This window comes from Mobula birostris, chromosome 11, assembly GCF_030028105.1.
Source record: "Mobula birostris isolate sMobBir1 chromosome 11, sMobBir1.hap1, whole genome shotgun sequence".
NCBI classification, from domain to species: Eukaryota; Metazoa; Chordata; class Chondrichthyes; order Myliobatiformes; family Myliobatidae; genus Mobula; species Mobula birostris.
In genome coordinates, this window is record NC_092380.1 from 69,444,818 (window position 1) to 69,466,483 (window position 21,666).

The 21,666-nt window shown below is 39.4% G+C and overlaps 1 protein-coding gene across 1 annotated transcript in view; it reads right to left on the bottom strand.

Moving 5' to 3' along the window:
• The window catches only part of otog (otogelin), a 226,232-nt gene that overhangs the window by 69,401 nt on the left and 135,165 nt on the right, over positions 1 to 21,666 (bottom strand). The window contains 3 exon segments of the mRNA XM_072271370.1: positions 2,665 to 2,744; positions 3,834 to 3,992; positions 8,834 to 8,951. Of these exon segments, the coding sequence (XP_072127471.1) occupies positions 2,665 to 2,744; positions 3,834 to 3,992; positions 8,834 to 8,951 (357 nt within the window).

Sequence of the window (21,666 nt, forward strand, 5' to 3'; positions counted from 1 at the left end):
GCCATGGATGATCCAGAGATTCACAGTCTGGTGAGAGCTAGATCCATGGCATTCAGGACTGATGATCCAGAACTATGCAAGAAGTCCAGCTGTGATCCATGGAAGGTGATTTTAAGAATGAAAAAAATTTTCTGATTGAGATTAGAGATGGAGTCCAATGTATGTCAGCCCTGGCAGGGTTTGCATGCCATTTCTTCCTAGAGGGCGAAATCTAACATCATGAATGACTGTGACGCTTCACTCCCAAATGAGATCAATGCCTTTTATGCACACTTTGAAAGAGAGAATAAAACTACACCCGTGCGAATCATTGCAGAATCTGTGATCTCTGCCTCGGAGGCCAACATCAGAACACCTTTCATGAGGGTGAACCCATGCAGGACATCAGGTTCTGATGGCGTACATGGAAAGACATGAAAATAAATGCCAGCCAACTGGCGGGAGTGTTCAAGGACATCTTCAATCTCCCCTGGCTGCAATCAGCGATTCCCAGCTACTTTAAAAGTGCGACACTCATTCCGGTGGCCAAGCAGATAAGGGGGAGTTGTCTCAATGGCCATCGACGTTTTGTACACACATCTACTGTGAAGAAGTGCTTTGAGAAGTTGGTCATGGCCAGAATCAACTCCTGCCTGAGCAAGTACCTGGACGTGCTGCGATTAGCCTATCGCCACAGAAGGTCGACAGTGGATGCAATCTCACTGTCTCTCCACTCAGCTTTGGATCACCTGTTCAATAGTAATATTTACATCAGGCTGCAGTTTGTTGATTAAAGCTCAGCATTCAACACCATCACATCCTTAGTACTAATCAATAAGCTTCTGTACCTCCCTCTATACTGGATCGCTGACTTCCTCACCAGGAGACCACAGTCTGTGCAGATTGAAAATAACATTTCCTCCTCGCTGACAATCAACACTGGCATAGCTCAAGGAAGCGTGCTTATCTTGGTGCTCTTCTCTTTCTACATCTACAAGTATGTGGCTAAGCACAGCTCAAACACCATCTTTAAGTTTGCTGACGACACAAATATTGTTGGCAAAACTTCAGATGGTGACAAGGAGGTGTTCAGGAATGAGATAGTTCAGCTGGTTGAGTGGTGTCATGACAACAACCTTGCACTCAATGTCAGTAAGACCAAAGGATTAATTGTGGACTTCAGGAAGAGGATGTGAAGGGAACACACACCAGTCCACATTGAGGGATCAGAAGTGGAAAGGATGAGCAGTTTCAAGTTCCCGGGTGTCAACATCTCTGAAGAAGATCCATCCTGGGCTCAACATATTGATGCAATTACAAAAAAGGTATAACAGAGCTCTATTTCATTAGGGGTTTGAGGAGACTAGGTATGTTACAAAAGACAATCGCAATTTTTTACAGATGCGACATGGAGAGCATCCTAATTGGTTGCACCACCATCTGGTATGCAGGCGTGACTGCACAGGATTGGAAAAAGCTGTAGAAAGTTGCAGACTCAGCCAGCTTCATCATGGGCTCTAGCCTCCCCAGTATTGGGGACATTTCAAAATTCAAATCCTGAAAAATTTGTTATCCATCATTAAGGACTCCCATCAAACAAGGTATGCCCTCATCTCATTGCTACAATCAGGAGGTGGTACAGGAGCCTGAAGACACACACGCAATGCTTCAGGAACAGTTTCTTCCACTCCACCATCAGATTTCTGAATGGACAATGGACCAATGTACGCCACTCAATATTATTTTGCTCTCTTTTTGCACTACTTACTTAATTTCATTTTTAAAAATGTATTTCTTATTGTAATTTATTTTTTTCTTATTATGTATTGCAATGCACTGCTGCAATAAAACAAAATAAAATCACCATGTATTTTCAAAGCAAAGTTCAAAGCAAAATTTATTATCAGAGTACATATATGTCACCACATGCAACCCTGAGATTCTTTTTCTGCGGGCATACTTAGCAAATCTGTAGAACAGTAACTGTAAACTGTAAACAAACTGTACAAATGCAGATACACGTAAATAAATAGCAATAGATAATGAGCATGAAATGACAATATTACAGTCCTTAAAAGAGTCCTTAAATGAGTGTAGCTATCCCTTTTTGTTCAAGAGCCTGATGGTTGAGGCTATCATGCCATTGATATCATCATATGCCAGTGATATTAAACCTGATTCTGATTCTTATTAGTCTTTTCACCAGCTACAATAGACGTCATCTTCCATTGCCTGGATAAATGCCAATAGGCTGGTCCTAGACTTTCATAATTTATGGCATAATTTACATATTACTATTTAATTATTTATGGTTCTATTACTATTTATTATTTATGGAGCAACTGTAACGAAAACCAATTTCCCCCGGGATTAATAAAGTATGATTATGACTATTGAAAACACTTAAGAAGCTCAACACCACCTAGGTAAAATGTGCCGTTGATTTGCATTAAGATCTAAACTCAAAAATCGAGAATGATCAACAGGTAAATCAACATTTGTGAAAAAAACTGCTAAATTCTCTGCTAAATTCTATTTATAAAGTTACAATTATCTGTTCTACATAGATTATTTTGCTATTGATTTGCAAAGCATGAACTACTTCCGTTTTGCCAAGCATGACCTCATTTGGCTAAATTCAACTTCAGTTCTGCACAAGAAAGCAAAAACCAGATAATTACTTACAATCCTCTGGATAAGCGCATCTCTGTGTGTCTTCATCAAACACCATATCCAATGGACAATGAGGTACACAGCCTTCCACACTGAGCATAAAATAGAAAATTATATTATTTCATCACTGTGTTGTAATTCCTCTGAAAGATTCATTTGCACCCAAAGCCAATTAATTATAGATACTAAGGAAGGGGCACTATTTTTCCATTCTTGTCCAAGTCATTCTGTCCATTAATCAACTTCTTCACCAAAACTTATTTTTAAACATGGGCTCACTGGGGATTCATAAAATGCCAAGATTACCCCCCACTTCTGGCTCAGTCTTCATTTAGCTCTAACATTCGGACAATTGTCACAATAGCATGAAACCATTGCATTCACAACTGCCAGACTGACTTCTCTTCAGCATTTTATTTTTGATCTGTAATGGCCACTGCTGGATATTTTTTAGTTTTCAATTCAACACTTAACTTTTTTCATAGGTAAATATTCATACCCCACTTCAATTTAGCTTTTTATCACCTGCAAATTTAGACCACTATATTTCCAATTCCAAACTCAAGATCAATTTAAAAAGCTCTCTAGGCAATAGTTCCCAAACTTTTTGAGGGACATCCATACTTGATTACTCTCAATGAAGTCAAATATAATGGCTAGGTTCCCCAATGCTTAGCAATGACAAATGAACTTGCTGAACTCTAGTTGTTGAGCAAGATCAGGATTTGCTAACCTTGGTGGAAGCCCTCAATGTCTATATTCCCAAAGGAAAAGCAACTTGGGATAAGGTGTCAATTAGTAGAAGAAACACAACACAGTAGAAGAAGCAAAGCTTGCAGAAGAGGAGAAGCTAAATCTTCTGATCAATAATCTAGCATGAACATTTTCTAGATACCGAAAATAAATCATCTGCCATTTCCAAATAATGGTAAACGTAAAGTGACAGTTTTAATCCACATAACTCTGCCTCCAAAGCAACTTGCCAAAATTATTTCCATATCTTGAAATTTATCTTTGGTTGCCAATTGTGGATAAATGCACAAATGTCATTGCTTCCATTTATTAGTTTCAGCGCGGAGAAGGCCCTTCCGGCCCTTTGCGCCATGCTGCCTCAGCAGCCCCACAACTGCGATTAACCCTAACCCAATCACGGGACAATTTATAATGACCAATTAACCTACCCGGAATGTCTTTGGACTGTAGGAGGAAGCCAGCAGACCAGAGTAAATCCATGCTTTCCACGGTGAGGCCATCCTGAGACTCCTTCCAGAACGACACCAGAATTGAACTCCGAGCTCCGGAATACCCCAAGCTGTAACAGCGTCATGTCAACTGCTATGCTACCAGGTCCTTAAATTCCTTCCCCTTGTCTTTATGAGAGGGAGTATAGAACTTTTCTGGAGGCTTCCCAGCAGAGTTATAACTTACTTTACAGATAATTCATAGGGAGACTCAAAACTATAGCTGACTAATCTACTGGCTCTAGCCAATGGGCTTTATCCCTAAATTTAGAACCAGTCTAACAATGAGGTATTGAAAGTGGCATCTTGGATGATACTAGAACTCAGCTACCTATAAATATTAGCTTTGAAGTTGTTGAAACTATTAATCAACAATACGTAAGTGTGCATCTGCTGGATAGTTACATTAATTTCTTCTCACACTAAAGGCAAGTAAGAACATGCATGATCTATCAATACTCACCCAGTAGTCAAGATGGGAAATTCACCCCATTGATTCTGAGCCAGAGTGGAAAAAATAAATAGATGCTCCTGATTGAAACTGGATGTGTTTCATGAAAAATCTGTTTGTGAATATAGTGTGAGGACAGAAAGGGCTAAGCTGTGCTTTTTTCCACAGTGAGTAACTTACTAAAACACATTCTCCAGATTCACATGATAGAATGTATTAGCACCCATTGATTTGCAATAGAAGCTGCTCACACTCTGGGAAGTAAACACCAGGACAGTGCAATACTGTGCAAAATTCATTCAGGGAGGGGGAAAAGTTTATACAATGATAATATTTCAGTTTGAAATTCATTCAATGTTTTGTGCAAACCCACTACTTTATTAATACCAAATTATTTTATTTAGAAATAAAAAACTGAGTGACTTTTGCAGATGTATTGCAAAGGACACATGTTGAGGATATTAAAAGCTAAAATGACCATTCAGTTGTCAAAAGCTTACGTTACTTAGTGCAAGCCCAGAATAGCCAAAGAAATAGTGATACAAGAATGAAATGCTGTGAATGTGCACAGATGTATTTGTACCATGGGGCCTGCCTCTGAAAAAAAAACTTACACTTAAATTCTTAGACATAGCAGATGCATACATGGCATGCCTGTGGATTTGTGTATCATTTTATGATACGGTGAAGAACAGACCTCACACAGAGATTAATGTTTTTAGATATTCCTGATAGAATAGAAGAAAACACAAGTATCACATTGTTTATTGAATAGTGTCACAGTAGCAGAAACAATGTAGTAAAATTCGGAAAACTTTCATGACTGTGGCTTTGCTCAGATGTTTACCCAACAATTAGACTGAAAGAATCCGGTCTCTGAAGCTACTTCAAACTTGGGATTGTTAGCATCAAATGACATTTTTTAAAAATTCTTGTTCGTAGAATTTCAAATTAGCATTAGTGTGTTATTGTTAATTCTGTAGGTTCACAATATAATTACACTGAAAACTTCATCAATTTATGGATAGCATAAGATGTGAGAAAAAGAACCTGTTAGAATCCTGGAGTCACGCAGCATGGAAACAATCCTTTAGATCAAATGGGACATGCCACCAAGATGCCCCATCCAAGCCAGTCCCGCTTATCCATGTTTGGTCCATAATCTTCCAAACTTTTTTTATCCAGCTGCAATTATCTTTTAAAAATTGTTATTGTCTCTGACTCAACCACTTCCCCTGATAGTTTGTTCCACATATATAGCAACTTTCGTGTAAAAAAAAAATTGTCCCTTAAGTTCTATTAAATCTTTCCCCTCTCACCTTATACTTATATCCTCTAGCTCTTGATTCCCCAAACCTGGGAAAAAGGCTGAGAGCATTCACGCTATCTATGCATCTCTTGATTTTATGCACTTATGGAAGACCATCTCTGTCTCCTAATCTCTAAGGCAAGGCTTCTCAACCAGGGTTCTGCGGAACCTAAGGGTTCTATGAGAGGTCCCTAGGGGTTCAGTGAGAGACGATGATTGAAAAAAATAAACATCGTTTTTTGAACTTTGCACAACACATGATGCTAGTTCTCGCAGTGGTGGACAGTGACTGAGCAACTCTGTTAGCAATCTCTTTAGAGGTCTCAGTATGGCAGTGCACAGTTGGACTGCGTTTATTTAGTTGAGTCCAATCTTAATTTTTGACCAAGATAGTGGGGGCCATTGATAATTGGTGAGTGTTGTATTGCACAGAGGGGAGGACAGTCAGCTGATAATTGGTGAGTGCTCTGTTGCACAGAAGGGAGGACAGTCGGCTGAGAATTGGTGAATGTTGTATTGCACGGTGGGGAGGACAGTAGGCTGATAACTGGTGAGCGTTGTATTGCACGGTGGGGAGAATGGGAGGTTTATGAGGAGCATGAGCTGCATTTTCTGAGCATTGAAAGGACTCGCCCAACTTGGGCTGTGATGTCAGCCTCTCCCTCCCAAATTACCTCCCCCAACTTCACCTTACATGCCACCAACTGACTTGTGGGAGCAAACAAACTACCAGTGTAGTAGAAAATTGGGGGGAAAGTTTCATTCTAAAGACTACTGGAACCTGAAAACAAAGATTAAAGTTTTTGAAAATAAAGTCACAGTCAGTAAAAGGACACAGGAAGGAAGTTATTTAGTAGCTTTAAGACCAGCTCACTCGACAATGTTAAAAAATACTGTGTGAAAATCTGGAGAAAGAGCACACCAATGTCATGCTACATACAAAAATCCGGTGGCTTAGCAAAGGAAGAGATCTCAACAGGGTGCTTGAGGTGAAAGGTGAATTGCAGGAGTACTTTCAAGAAAATAGTAGGTCAGATTTTGCTGAGTGTTTTGAAGATGGAGAATGGCTGCAGAAACTAGCCTACTTAACAGATATTTTACATCATATGAACCAGTTGAACAAGTCTCTGCAAGGCCCTGAAGAAAATGTTTTGACTTCAAGTGACAAGATTCTTGAATTTAAAAGGAACTGAACCTTTGGAAAAATCATGTTGCAAAAGGAAATCTTGAAATGTTTCCACTGCTGCTTGGGCTTGAGAGTGAGGAAGGATCAGAAAGTCCCTAGTCTTATTGAAAACAACCTGGAAAAATTGCAGAACAGTAATTGAACAGTATTTTTCCTCCCTTTCAACATAAGTGTGTAACTAGATGAGGAACTCTTTCTCTGAATTTTCTGCTCAGCCTAAGAACTTGCCTTTGAGAGAAGACGAAGAACTTTGTGAGCTGCACTCTGATCACGCACTCAAGATGAGATTTACTAACCTGCCCCTGGACATGTTCTGGATTTCTGTGAAAGAAGAATATCCTGCCATTCATAGAAAAGCAATGAACATTTTGCTGCAGTTTTCAACTTCTTACATGTGTGAGCAAGCTTTTTCTTGTTTATCAAGCATCAAGAGCAAGGATAGAAATTGTCTCAATTCAGTTGAGAGTGAAATCAATGTGTGTTTATCTCAAGTTTTTAAAATTTATGAAAGGGAAAGAAAGAGATTAATTTCAAGAAAGGTATGCTAAGCTTAACTATCTATTTTTTTCAAGAAAGATTGGCTAAATTTCATTCTCTATTAAAAAGAGCACTGACAATTATTTTTGGATTATTATATCTACAACTTATTGATCACACTAACGTACTGCAAGCGATAGATATAATTTTTATGCAGGGGCTCCTTGAGACCTGAAAATTATTTCAAGGGTTCCTACAGGTCAAAAAGATTGAGAAAGGCTGCTCTAAGGAATAAAGTCTTAGCCTGTCTAACCTCTCTCTAGAACTCAGCCCCTTAAGTCCTGGCAACATCCTTTCTGCACTCCTTCCAGTTTCATAACATCTTTCCTACAGTAGGGTGACCAAAACTGAACACAATACATCACCAGCATACTGTACAACCTTACTATAACATTCTAACTTTTATACTTAATGCCTAACTTGTAAAGGCTATTATGCTAAAAGCCTTCCTCACCACTCTCAGGGAACTTCCAGGGAACCATGTATTGTACTCCAAGGGTTCTCAGTTCTATAGCACACCCCACGGCCCTGCCATTCACCATGAAAGTCCTACCTGGAAATGGAGCAGCTCACATTTACCTGAAATAAACTACATTTGCCATCCTTTGGTCCAATTATTCAGCTGATCAAGATCCCCCTTTAATTTTTGATAACCTTCTTTATTGTCCACTATACCATTTATTTTAGTGTCACCTGCAAATTTATTAACCACGCCTTGTACATTGTTATCCATGATCCACTCTTTCAAGTCCAGTGTCTTCATCAGAATATTTCTTACTAAGGATCCCACACCTGAAATGTTATCTATTCCTCATTCTAGTGCCGATTGACTGAATGTTTCCAGCATTTTTGGATTTTATTTCACCTTCCCAGGATCTGCATTTTTTATGAATTCCTTAAACAATCTTTGACATCCATCTAATATTCACATGCTTCATTAGGATGTGATTATAAATCTCATATTCACAATTCCCAGATTCTCAGTGGTCAAACACATCACCCAATCACACCGCAAATCTATCATAATACTAGCACTTCTATTTGCCTTTCTCCTGCAGCAGAGTACGACATGTAAGTAGCACCAGCAGCAGTACATGACCAGCAGGGCTAAGCACACAATTACTGCCCTGAAGAAAGTATGATCAATTACTACTGCAGCTCCCACTGTGTCTGTTGTAGAAAGATAATTGAAGATGATAATTTAGTCACCCTCTCCCTCACATTGCACGCGAGATAAAAAAAACAAAATTGTTGTTTAAGATCAAAATAAATTATACACTCTTAATCATTTTATAATCCTCAATGAAATAGTGAATGTTCATTCATCTAGAGCAGGGGTTCCCAAACCTGGGACCGTGGACTCCTTGCTTCATGGTATGAAAAAGGTTGGGAACCCCTGGTTTAAAGCCTAGAAAGGCGGTGAAGATTTTATTTATATTCTATTTGGCCACATATACCTTGGTAAAGCTTGACAGATCTTGCCTGTAGGATCTCTGCATGTTCTGACACAAGGGCTGGCACAAGCCTCATACTGCCACTCGCAGGTAGAATGAGCAGGGGACAGAGTCTTTGCATCTGTATAAACACACAAACACCTTTTGTTTAGAAGTCCCCTTATGCAATTACATGCAAAAAAAAACTTGAAAAATCTGAAATAACATGCATTGTTCATTCCTTGTTTGTGCACAGATGCACACTCAGATGCGTCAAATCAACCAACAAAAGTGGTCATTTGGTGTGGACATGAGTGTACCATGCTGAAGAAAAGTCAGATTGCCTGGAGCCTCTCTGTTGCCATTTGCGTTTACATTTCTCTTTTATATTTTTACATTTTAACCTCTCACTTCACAGTCCTAAATTGCTTTGTTCCATTGTGCTCTCATATTGTTTTGTTCTACATTTTGAAATTAGTCGTTTGAGGAGATTAGGTATGTCACCAAAGACTCTCGCAAACTTCCATAGATGTATTGTGGAGAGCATTCTGACTGGCTGCATCACCATCTGATATGAAGGCGCCAATGCACAGGAATGGGAATAGGCTACTGAGGATTGTAGTCTTCACCAACTCCATCATGGCCACTAGCCTTCCCACTGCAAGGACACCTTCAAAAGGTGATGTCTCAGTTATGTGGCAAGCATTATGAAGGACCCTCACCATCTAGGACATGCTCTCTTATCAGCACTGCCATCAGGTAGGAGTTACAGGAGCCTGAAGAAGCGCACTCAACATTTTAGGAACAGCTTCTTCCTCTCCACCATCCATTTCCGAATGGTTCATGAATACTACCTCACTATTTTGCCCTTTGTTTCACTATTTATTTATTTGTGATATATAGTAATGTTAAGTATTGCACTCTACTGCTGCCGCAAAATAACAAATTTCACAACATATCTCAGTGTTAATAAACCTGATTCTGATTAGTACTTTATTAATTTGATGTCAGCATTTGAGCATAGGGTTTTCAGTTGTTTACTTTTGCCCTCTTCCTTCTCAAACCAGCCTTAAGCCATCTCTTTCTACCAGTAACCCCTTAGAATCACTGAGTTATACAGCATGGAAACAAGCCTTTCTGCCCAACTCATCTATGACAAAGAGTGCATCATGAGCTAGTCCCATCACTCTGCATTTGGACCATACCCCTTTGAACTGTTCCTATCCCATGGAAATGTAGCTTAAATGTTGACAATCAGGAAACTGCAAATGCTGGAATCTGGAGCAAAAGATCCACTGCTAGAGGGAGAAAGCAGCATCAGAGGCATGGAGTGTGGCTGGGGGAGGAATTTGTGACACTTTGGGTCAAGACTTTCTATCAGGACTTTAACACGTTATAATTTTATCTTGCTTCTACCACTTCTCTGGCAGCTTGGTCCAAATACCCACCACCCTCTCTGTCAAAATCTTGCCTCTCATGTCCACTTTAACTCTTTCCCCTCTCACCTTAAAACTATGCCCTCTAGTTTTAAGCTCCTCTACCTGTGCAAAGGAATCAGAATCAGGTTTAATATCACTGGCATATGTTGTGTACTTTGTTAACTTTATGGCAGCAGCACAATGAAATACATGATAAATAAGTAGAGAGAAAATAACTGAATTACAGTAAATATATGTCTTTTAAATAGTTAAGTTAAAACAGAGATAAAAAAGTAGTGAGGTAGTGTTCATGGTTTCAATGTCCATTTAGAATTCAGGTGGCGGAGGGGAAGAAGCTGTTCCTGAGTCACTAAGTATGTGCCTTCAGGCTTCAGTACCTCCTTCACGACAGTAACAATGCGAAGAGAACATGTCCTGGGTGGTGGGGATCCTTAATGATGGTCGCCACCTTCCTAAGGCACCGCTCCTTGAAGACTGTGAGCATCTACCTCATCTCTGCCTCTCCTGAATTTACAAATCTCTGAGGTCACTCCCTCAGCCCCCTTCATTCCAGGGAACATTTCCACCCTATTCACTCTCTCCTTATAACTCAAATCTTAATCTCCCAGCAACATCCCTATGAATCTTCTCTGCACCTTCTCTATTTTAATGTCATCTTTCCTATAATATGGTGACATGAACAGCACACAACATTCCAGGTGAAGTTTCAACAATATCATATGCAGCTGTAATATGAAAATGTATTTGATGCTTCTGAAGATGATTGACAGGTTGAAAATATAAAGTAGTTTGGTGTTAAACAAAAAGGCTTAGAAATGTTGAAATCCTTAACAATCAAAAAGCAATTCAGGGAAAACATTACCAGAATTTGTCAAAGCATGATGTTGGTGAGGGAAATAACACGGATAGTTGAGGAGGAAGACAAAGTGCATTGGACATAAAGAAACTGAGAATTGTGCTGATAAGTTATTTGAAGTAGAATAGGAGAAGGGCCATGTGAACATATACACTCAATTATCTGATAAAAGTTCCCAGACGTGAAACATTATTTGTTTCTCTTTCCCTGGGTGCTGCCTGGCCTGCTCAGTGTTTACAGCTTTTCTGTTTTTAATTACACTGACATAAGATGGCTCAAGTACAATTGATATTTTTGTGTCAAAATTCATAAAATTACTGTGAACATCTTACATCTGTGTGCCTCCATTGTCCAATATTTAATTCTGAAAGAAGGAGTACAACGATAGAAATAATTGGATTTTTAACTGGTTATGCCTTTTCTCTATGGCCCAGACAAAGATTCCCTAATCCTTCACAGAATTATTTCCAACTTTCCACTCAGCAGCCACATTATTATACCTGTGCACCTGCTCGGTAATGCAAATATATAATCAGCCAATCATGTGGCAGCAACTCAATGCTTAAAAGCATGCAGACATGGTCAAGAGAGTCAGTTGTTGGTCAAACCAAATATCAGACTATTGGAAGAAATGTGATCTAAGTGACTTTGGCTGTGGAATAACTGTTGGTGCCGGATGGGGTGGTCTGAGTACTTCAGAAACCGCTGGTATTTTCATGAACAACAGAGAACAGAGAACAGTTCCAAAAACAAATAAAAATAATCCAGTGAGCAGCAGTTCTGTGGGTGGATATGACTTGTTAATGACAGAAGTCAGAGGAGAATGGCCAGACCGGTTCAATCTGACAGAAAAGCAACAGTAACTCAAATAACCATGAGTTACAACATTGGTGTGCAGAAGAGCATCTCTGATCACAAAGCATTTCAAACCTTGGAGTGGATGGACTACAGGAGCAGAAGACTATGAGCATAAACTCAAGTGTCACTTTTTTAGGTAGAGGAGGTATGATTTGTTATGCATGCAGTGAGCCACATTCACAGTAAATATTTGTAGCTCAACATTGTTTCTCTTAAAAAGGTAGGTGAAAGAGATAATGAGGCACTAAGTATAGAAACTCCAACGCAGCTCTTTCTGCACTGACACCAAATCAATCTTTCCCACACCAGCAAAACGTGGCTTCCAGAATGGGACAAAGTACTCTAGTTGAAGTCTAAATTGCATGGTACAAAATAAATATTTTCTTTAAGAATTTCTTATATACTGTATGTATTTGGCTTTAACCAACCCCAGCTATGTAGTATTCCGGGTTTATCCAATGAACTCTAATCAGATTTAATTTTTGTTACTCAGTCACTCAGGATTATGTTCAGCAAATGATTCCACAGCTGGAGTGTCGAGATATTTATCTGAAATCACACCGGTGAAAAAGAGAAGCACCTGTTGGAAAGCAGCTCTTATTACATATTCTTTATGAAGATAATTAAGCCTGTTTTATGCACTTCATTTAATAATTCAGAAGAGGTATTAAAATATAAATAACACAGCATATTATGGTATCAACTATTTGCAGATAAAAATCAAAACCATGAATTTTGGAATTATGGAATTTAAAACCCCAAATGTTGGAGTATACTGGTTAAACATTATCTGAATCATGAAAATGTTATAAATATGGATGAAACTCATTAGATCTCTTAGTTTGTTGTTTAGTTAACAGAAAAACAATGTGACCTTCTCAGTATTTTCTTCCTATTAACCAACCTTAATCCTATGTTAATATGGGAATTCTTCCCTTATTAGGGAGAGAGAGGGCCTGTGATATGTTGAATTAACAGGTGAACGAGTAGTTTTTGGGGTACTGCAAGTCTGTGTTTTTATTAATGCTTTGCTGTACGCTTAAGTGGTCGGTGGGGTGTGCCGATGTTTTTTTGCTGGTGTGAGGGGAATCGCTTTGCTGCTGCTTATGTGTGGGAAGGGTGAGTTGGCGGGCTTTGGGGTTCTAACATTTAACTGTCATTCATTCCTTGGGGCACTCCTCTATTTTCGTGGATTTTGTGAAGAAAAAGAATTTCAGGATGTATATTGTATACATTTCTCTGGCATTAAATGTATCTAATGAAACCTATTGAAATAATTATTTATTACTTTGTGCAACAGCTTTTGTATTCTTTCAAATGCAATGGTGCAATCCCATGAGTCAAACTAAACAAAATACATGGATCTGAAATTTTCATCTGGTGTATTTCAGCTGGCAGGCAAGATGAATCAGTTCTGAGAACCATTTTGTCATAATGTGGGAAGAACTCCTCTCTCAATCTGCAACTCCCTTCAAGAATGAAATTCAGCTCAATGGTATAAGAATCCGATTATCGGGAGAACAGTTAAATTTGCAGCATCCATCAGCTTGGAACCTGTAACTTGTATTACCAATCTACTACACTAATATTTAAAAATCCAGGAACTGACTCACAAAACTTCCAATAAGACTAACTAAATTCTTTAGCTGGAAAAATTCCTACAGGTACCCCAAAGAAAACTCCCATGTTGACTCCTGAGAGTTGGTGGTTATCCCTAGAGTTGGCTTTGTGTAAGGTTAACAGATTCATTGGAAAAATGAGAGGTGATCTTACCTCTGTTTTTGTGGATGTTTGCGAAGAAAAGGAATTTCAGGATGTATATTGTGTACATTTCTCTGACATTAGATGTACCTATAGAACCCATTGAACCAAAATGTTTTGGGTTCTGAAAGGGATTTAGATGATTGATGCTGGGAGGCCTCAGCTATAGATACTAGAACTAAGAGATATTATCCCAGGATAAATCAGGCAATTAGGACTGAAATAACTGAAAAAGTCTTTATTTACAAATCTTTGGAATTCTCCACAGAATATGCTGAAGCTATGAAGTATGCATCAGATCAAGATAGAATAAAAGGATATGGAGATCTAGCAGGAGAGTGATTCTTGCCTATTTGGCATGATCTATTGCTATTGAATGGCAGGACAGGCTCAAAGAGACACATGTGTTCCTGCTGTTTATTTCTTAAGTTACTAACGCTGGATTGCAAAAAAAAAAATCAACATATTTTCATCCAAGGAATCTTGATATTGACTCAAGCAATTAGTACACTCACTTAAGATCAGAACTGAAGATAAAAATAACAAAAAAATTGGATTACAAATGCTCCTTATTTCATTGTTGTACAGTGTTACTAAATAGTCCATAGGGAAGAATAACGGAAAGAGTACACCTACCACTCAGTGACAAATCTTATTGATGTTACTGGATGTTTATGTTTCAAAAATAAGTTTGCTCATTTGAGAAAATTCATTTTTAACTGTTAGATAAACAGTGGAAAGACAAGAAAAACTCATTCTTAGGAGTCCGTTATTTCATATGAGACAGTCTCTTCCAGTTAACAAAACCACAGGAGTAACATACCAGTTCAATTGCATAAGTGACACTTAATTTAAAACACCCTCCTAAAAAAGCAGCCAGATCATACTTACCTTTAGCCATTGGTTCCTTGGAGAACCATTGCCTAACCTCTTGTCACCTTACAAAGTGTCTCTAACTTCATGAATGAAGTCAGATGCAACCTCTGCCCTGTCACTGGACCTGTCACTGAGTTCAACAGATGAGCATAGACACAGTGAGCAGAGTGCCATAGCACTTGCAGCACAGCCACATTCCTTTGAAAGGAGTGATTGTTTCTCAATTTAAAAAAAAACTAAGTTCATAGCAGTGATTTACTTTTTTTAAAAACTTAATCTTAAATGTTTTCAATTATTTTGTTGTAATTTAGTGTGTTATTATTTCATTACAATTATTAAAATAGTAAATAAGTCCTTTTGTACCATTTATAAATGCCTTTGGGTATTTAAAAACTATCAGCTCACTCTGTAGAGAAAGCCTTTGGAAATACCACTCGAGGTTAGTCACCACAAGTATTTCTCCGCTATGGAGTGTCTTCCTGGCTGGTCGTCCATCTTCTAACATAGTTCAGAACGACCAGGCCTGGCACTGAGAACAACAAATTGAGGCACCATGGCAGGTGCAGGATTTCCAGCCCATAATGCTCAATGCATGTATGAAATTTTATAAACATGACCAAAAGTGCATTCAAATTATTCGAACACAAATGCTGCCATCTGTTGTTGGCAGAGCTACACCCTGTTCCACTGACAAAATAAATAATTGGTTGTAAAAATATTAGCTCCATGTTGCTATGAGAGACTTTAATAACATTAAATATCTACCCGCCATTAAATTAAAAAATGAAACTATATCAGCCCATTATTACTTCATTTGAAAGATCTTTGCCAAGAATATGCACAATCCGTGTTTTTCACATTTTGAGCTTGGCCTTTTCTACTCAGTTGAACTCCAGTGTAATTCACCTGAAAGTTGGCAAAATTAATGCAAGAGGTTGTGGGGTTTTCAATGCAGCCTTTAGCACAAAAAGCTGGCATGTTCATGATTGCTATGCAGGATATTGGTCACAGACTGTGCAGTATTTTTACATTTGGTTCACTGCTGAAATCATTCAAATTAGAAGGCAGCAAAGTGTTCGGTCCTGCTTGCATTAACTTCAATAGACAAGAATTAATCTAACACTGAAATCATAAACTACTGAGGAATGGAAAGTGTTATAAAGCATACGTCCACACACTAATATATTCACTCTTGCTCTGTTTGGGTTTTGCCAGGATCAAGCAATTCAGACTTCATGACAATTACAGTCCCAAATAGGACAAAAGAGCTGAATTCCAGAAGTGAGGTGAATATGAATGTCACAGAGATTATGGCAATGTTTTGGGAAGTCTTAGTAAAATTGGAGTGAATGGGAAAACTCCACACTATCTGAAACCATAATTTGCCAAAAAGACAACAGTATTGGCTGTTTGAGACTAATTAGCTCAGCTCCTCGACACTACTGCTGTGTCCTCAAGGCTGTGTCGGAAACTCAGTCACTATCAGTAATGGCATCAATAATCTTTTCTCCACTTATAAGTGGGATTGTTTGTTCACAGTTCAGAATATTCAATTCTATTTGCAACTCATCAAATAATACCGTAGAGCGTGCATGCGTACAGCTAGACCTAGGCAACTTTCAGGTATTTACATATTCGTAATATTAGTATTCATTCCAAAACATGCAGGGCAATGACTATCTCCCAACAAGAAGATTCCCTCACCATTCAACTACATGACAATCACCAGGCTCCCTCATCACCATCACCTTATCATTGATCAGAAATTTAACTGCACAAGCCACATGAATATTCAGAGCTCAAGGCCAAGTACCTCATCTCCCAATTCTCCAGTGCCTTTCCATCATCTCCACAGCACAAATCAGGAGTGTGGCTCCATGAATGCAGTTCCATCAACAATGCACTCCAGGTTTTCAAGACCTTTGACAAGGTCCCACATGGTGGGCTGGTCCAGAAGACATGAGTTAGAGAACACATGGAATCCAGAGTGATTTAGCAGATTGGAGACGAAATTAGTTTGGTGGAAGAAAGCAAAAGGGTGCTGTTCTTTAGGTTGAAAGCTTGTGACTCATGGTGTGCCACAGGTATTAGTGTTGACTCCTTTGCCATTTGTAATTATATATTAATGATTTGGATGAGAATGTAGGTGGTCTTTACTACTAATTTTGTAGATAAAGCTACTGGTGGCATTATGAACAGTGAAGAAGTTTACAACAGAATGTAGGAAAGTGAGCTTAGGAACAGTAGGTGGAATGTTAATTTGGACTAGTATGAAGAGATGCATTTTGGGAAGCTAAACCAGGGTAGGACTTACTAGGTAAATGACGAAGTAATAAGGAATGTTGTAGAAGACCAAGACTCCAATTGGAACATTGTGTGCAGTTCTGATTGCTATACTGTCAGGAAAGATATGACTAAGCTAGAGAGGATGCAGAAAAAGATTCACAAGTATGTGGCTGAAACTGGGAGGTTTGAGTTATAAGGAGAAACTCAATAAGCTGGAATTGTCTTCACCAGGAGCAAAGGCAGCTCAGAGGGTCATCTTATAGAGATTTGTAAAAATATGAGGGGGCATAGATACATTGGATTGTTCCTGTCTTCTCCAGAGGGTATGGAGGTCTAAAATTAGACGGCATAGATTTAAGGTGAGGTGGAAATACTTAAAGGTACCCTAGAGGCAAGTTTCTCCACACTGTGACAGCAGGTGTGTGGAACAAACTGTCAGAAGAGGTTTTAGAGATATTTAGATACAATTACAATTATAATGCTTGAAAGAGAGTGGGACAGGTACGTGAATAGGGACGTGGGCCAAATATCAGTATATGAGATGAGTTCAGGAAGACGCTTTGGTCTGCAATGGACCAAGGGGCCTGTTTCCATGCTGTATGACTGTACATAGTTGGCTCAATATGGTGGAACAGGCAACCAGTGAGGTGAAGAAGGCACACAATGTGCATGCCTTAACCTGATGAAGCATGGAATACAAGAATTGGGATATCGTGTACAGTGGTACAAAAAGTTGGCTGCTTTTGGTGGAGTGTGTGCAATCCTGGCCATTACACTACAGGAAAGAGATGATTAAGCAAAAATCATAAGGATGTTCCCTGGACTGGAGGGCTTGAAGAGACTGGATAAGCTGGAGCTGTTTTCCCTGTAGCAAAGGAGGCTGTGAGGTGACACGATAAACACATAAAAAATTTATGAGACCACAGACAGGGTAGATAACTTGTGTCTGTTTCCAATGGTAGGGGTGTCTAAAACTAGAGGTCATAAATTTAAACTGAGAGGAAGGAAGATTACAAAGGATCGGAAGGGTCAAATTTTTCACACACTGTACCTGGAATGAGCTGCCGGAGGAAGAAGTGGAGGCAGGAACTGCAACAGTATTTATGAAGCATCTGCACAGGCATTTGAATGAGTAGCGTATGGACATATACAGATTTAATGCAGTCAAGTGGGGTTAGTAAACATAGGCATAATGGTTGCCATTGATGAAACCAACAGGTGAAAATGGGGCATAATTTGTTCATTAAGCCCAGGAAGGATTTCTGACACAATATGTAGATAGGCTGATGAAAGAAGAGGCCATACTGGATCTAGTACGAGGCAATGAACAAGGTCAGGTGATAGATCTCTCATAAGGTAAGCATTTCAGAGACGGTGATCTCAATTCCCTGAGCTTCACCACAGCCTTAGAAGGAATAAGGACAGAACATATGTGAAAGTACTTCGTTGAGGAAGGGTGTATTACGATGCTATTCAGCAGGAACTCGGGAGCCCAAATTGGGAACAGATGTACTCAGTGAAATAGACAACAGAAATGTGCAGGTTGTTTTGGGAGCACTTGCACGAGGTTTTGGATAGGTTTGTCCCATTGAGGTAGGGTGAAGTAACTGGTTGACAAGTGAAGTGGAACATCTCTTCAAGAGGAAGAAAAGATAAGGTTTAGGAAGCAAGGATCAGCGAGGGCTCTAGAGAATTACAAAGTATCGGGAAAGAGCTTAAGAATAGACTTAGGAGAGCTAGAAGGGGACATGAGAAGAGCCTGGCAAGAAGGATTAAGGAAAAACCCAAGGCATTCTACATGTTATACACATACGTAAGGAACAGGAGAATGACTAGCGCGCAGGTAGGATTGAACAGCGATAAAAGAGTAAACATGCCTGGAGTTGGAGGAGGTAGGGGAGGTCCTTAATGAATACCTTGCTTCAATAATCATTAGTGAGGGGGACCTTGAATGAACATGAGGTCAGGCTGATATGTGGTAATTTGTCAAAGCTAAGGAAGAGTTGAAACTTTTGAAAATCACTAGGATAGGTAATCCTCGGGGCTGCACATGCTATACCTCATTATTATGGGAAGAAAGGGAAGAAACTGCCTCAACTCTAACAATGATTTTTGCATCCTCATTGGCTACAGGATTAGTACCAAAAGATTGGAGGTGATAAATGCTATTCCTTTGTTCAAGAAAGGTAATAGGGATAATCCTGGGAATTATACACTAGTGAGTCTTAAATCAGTAGTGGGCAAATGATTGGTGAACAGGACTTATGAAGCATAGTCTTATTTGGGATAGACAGCATTACTTTGTGGGGGTGGGTTGTGCCTCACAAGCCTGACTTAATTCTTCAAGGAAGTAACAAAACACATTGATGAACGTAGAACAGTGGATATGGTGCATATGAATTTTAGTAAGGTATTCAACGTGGTTCCTTATGGTAGGCTCAGCACAGAGTCAGGAGGCAAAGGATCCAGAAAAACTGAGCTGCATTGATTTAGAATTGGCTTGCCCCTAGAAGACAGAAGGTCAAGAAGATGGAGTGTATTCTATCTGGAGGTTAGTGATCAGTGATGTCCCACAGGGATCTGTCCTAGGACCCCTGCTCTTGGAGATTTATATAAATGATTTGGATGAGGAAGTGGAGGAGTGAGGTAGTAAGTATGCAGATGACATGAAGTTTAGTGGTGGTATGGATAGTGAGGAAGTTTGTCATAGGTGACAAATGGACATTTATATTATAGTGGAGAAAAGGGAATTTATCATGTGCCTCCAAGTATCCTGAAACTGCATCTTTAAAAATTCATTCCAACATCTTCCCAACCACTGTCAGGCTAACAGGCCTATATTTTCCTGCCTTGTGCCTCCCTCCCTTCTTGGACTGACAGAGGCATGAGGCAGGAGCTGGCAAAAGTTGATGGGAAGGGGACACTAGCAGGGATGATGGCAGAGTAGCAATGGCGGGAGTTACTGGGAGAAATACAGGATAGATACATCCAAAAGAAGAAGAAGTACTCTAAAAGCAGGATGATGCAACCATTCTAACAAGGGAAGTTAAAGTCAGCATAAAAGCAAGAATGAGGGCATATGATTTAGCAAATATTAGTGGGAGGTTAGAGGATTGGAAAACTTTTAAAAAACAAAAGAAGGTAACTAAAAAGGCTATGGAGTGAAAAGATGAAAAATGAAGGTAAGCTAGCCAATAATATCAAAGAGAATACCAATCATTTTTCAGATACATAAAGAGTAAAAGACAGGAGAGAGTAGATACTGGAAAATGATCCTGGAGAGGTAGTGATGAGGGACAAGGAAATGGCAGACAAACTGAATAAGTATTTTGCATCAGTCTTCACTGTGGAAGACACTAACAGTATGCCAGAAGTTCAGAAGTCTCAGGGGCAGAAGGGAGCGCAGTTGCTATTGCTAGGGAGAAGATGCTTGGGAAACTGAAAGGTCTGAAGGTAGACAGGTCACCTGGACCAGACAGACTAGACTACAGTGTTCTGAAAGAGGTAGCTAAACAGATAGTTGAGGCATTAGTAATAATCTTTCAAGAATTAATCGATTCTGGAAAGGTTCTGGAGTACTTGAAAATTGAAAATGTCACTCCACTCTTCAAGAAGGGAGGGAAGCACAAGACAGGAAAATATAGGTCTGTTAGCCTGACAGTGGTTGGGAAGATGTTGGAACGAATTTTTAAGGATGCAGTTTCGGGATACTTGGAGGCACATGATAAAATAGATTGAAGTCAGCATGGTCTCCTAAAGGGGAAATCTTGCCTGATGAATCTACTAGAAATTTTTGAGGAAATAACAAGCAGAATGGACAAGGAGGATGTTGCGTTCTTGGATTTTAGGAATGCCTTTGACAAGGTTCCATGCATGGGGCTACTTAAAAAGATAAGAGACATGGTATTACAGGAAAGATACTAGCATGGACAGCGTACTGGCTGGTTGGCAGGAGGCAAAGAGTGGTAATAAAGACAGCCTTTTCTGATTGGCTGCTGGTGGCTAGTTGTGTTCTGCAGAGGTCAGTGTTTGGACCATTATTTTAATCTTGTATGTCAATGATTTCGATGACAGAATTGATGACTTTATGGCACCTTTGCGGACGGCACAAAGATAGGTGGAAGAGCAAGTAGTGTTGAGGAAGCAGAGAGGCTGCAGAAGGACTCAGTCAGGTTAGCAGAATGGGCACAGATGTGGCAGATGGAATACATGTCAGCGAGTGAATGGTCATGCACTTTGGTCGATGGAATAAAATAAGTAGACTATTTTCTAAACGGGGAGAAAATTCAAAATCCAAGGTGCAAAGGGAATTGGAAGTCCTCATACAGGATTTCATAAAGGTTAATTTGCATCTTGACTTAGTGGCAAGGATGGCAAATGCGACGTTAACATTCATTTCAAGAGGACTAGAATATTAAAGAAAGCATGTAATGCTGAGGTTTTATATGGCACTGGTGATGCCTCACTTGGAGTATTGTGTCCAGTTTTGGTACCCTTATTCAAAAAACGATATGCTGACATTGAAAAGGGTTCAGAGGAGGTTCATGAGGATGATTTCGGGAATGAAAGGCTTATCGTGAGGAGCAATTGATGGCTCAGGGCTTTTACTCGCTGGAATAGAGAAGAATGAAGGGGGATCTCATTGAAACCTATCGCATGTTGAAAGGCCTGGATAGAGTAGATGTGGAGAAAATGTTTCCTTTGATGAAGGAGTACAGGGCCAGAGGTCACAGCCTCAGAATAGAGGACTTCCATTTAGAATGGAGATGAGGTGAAATTTT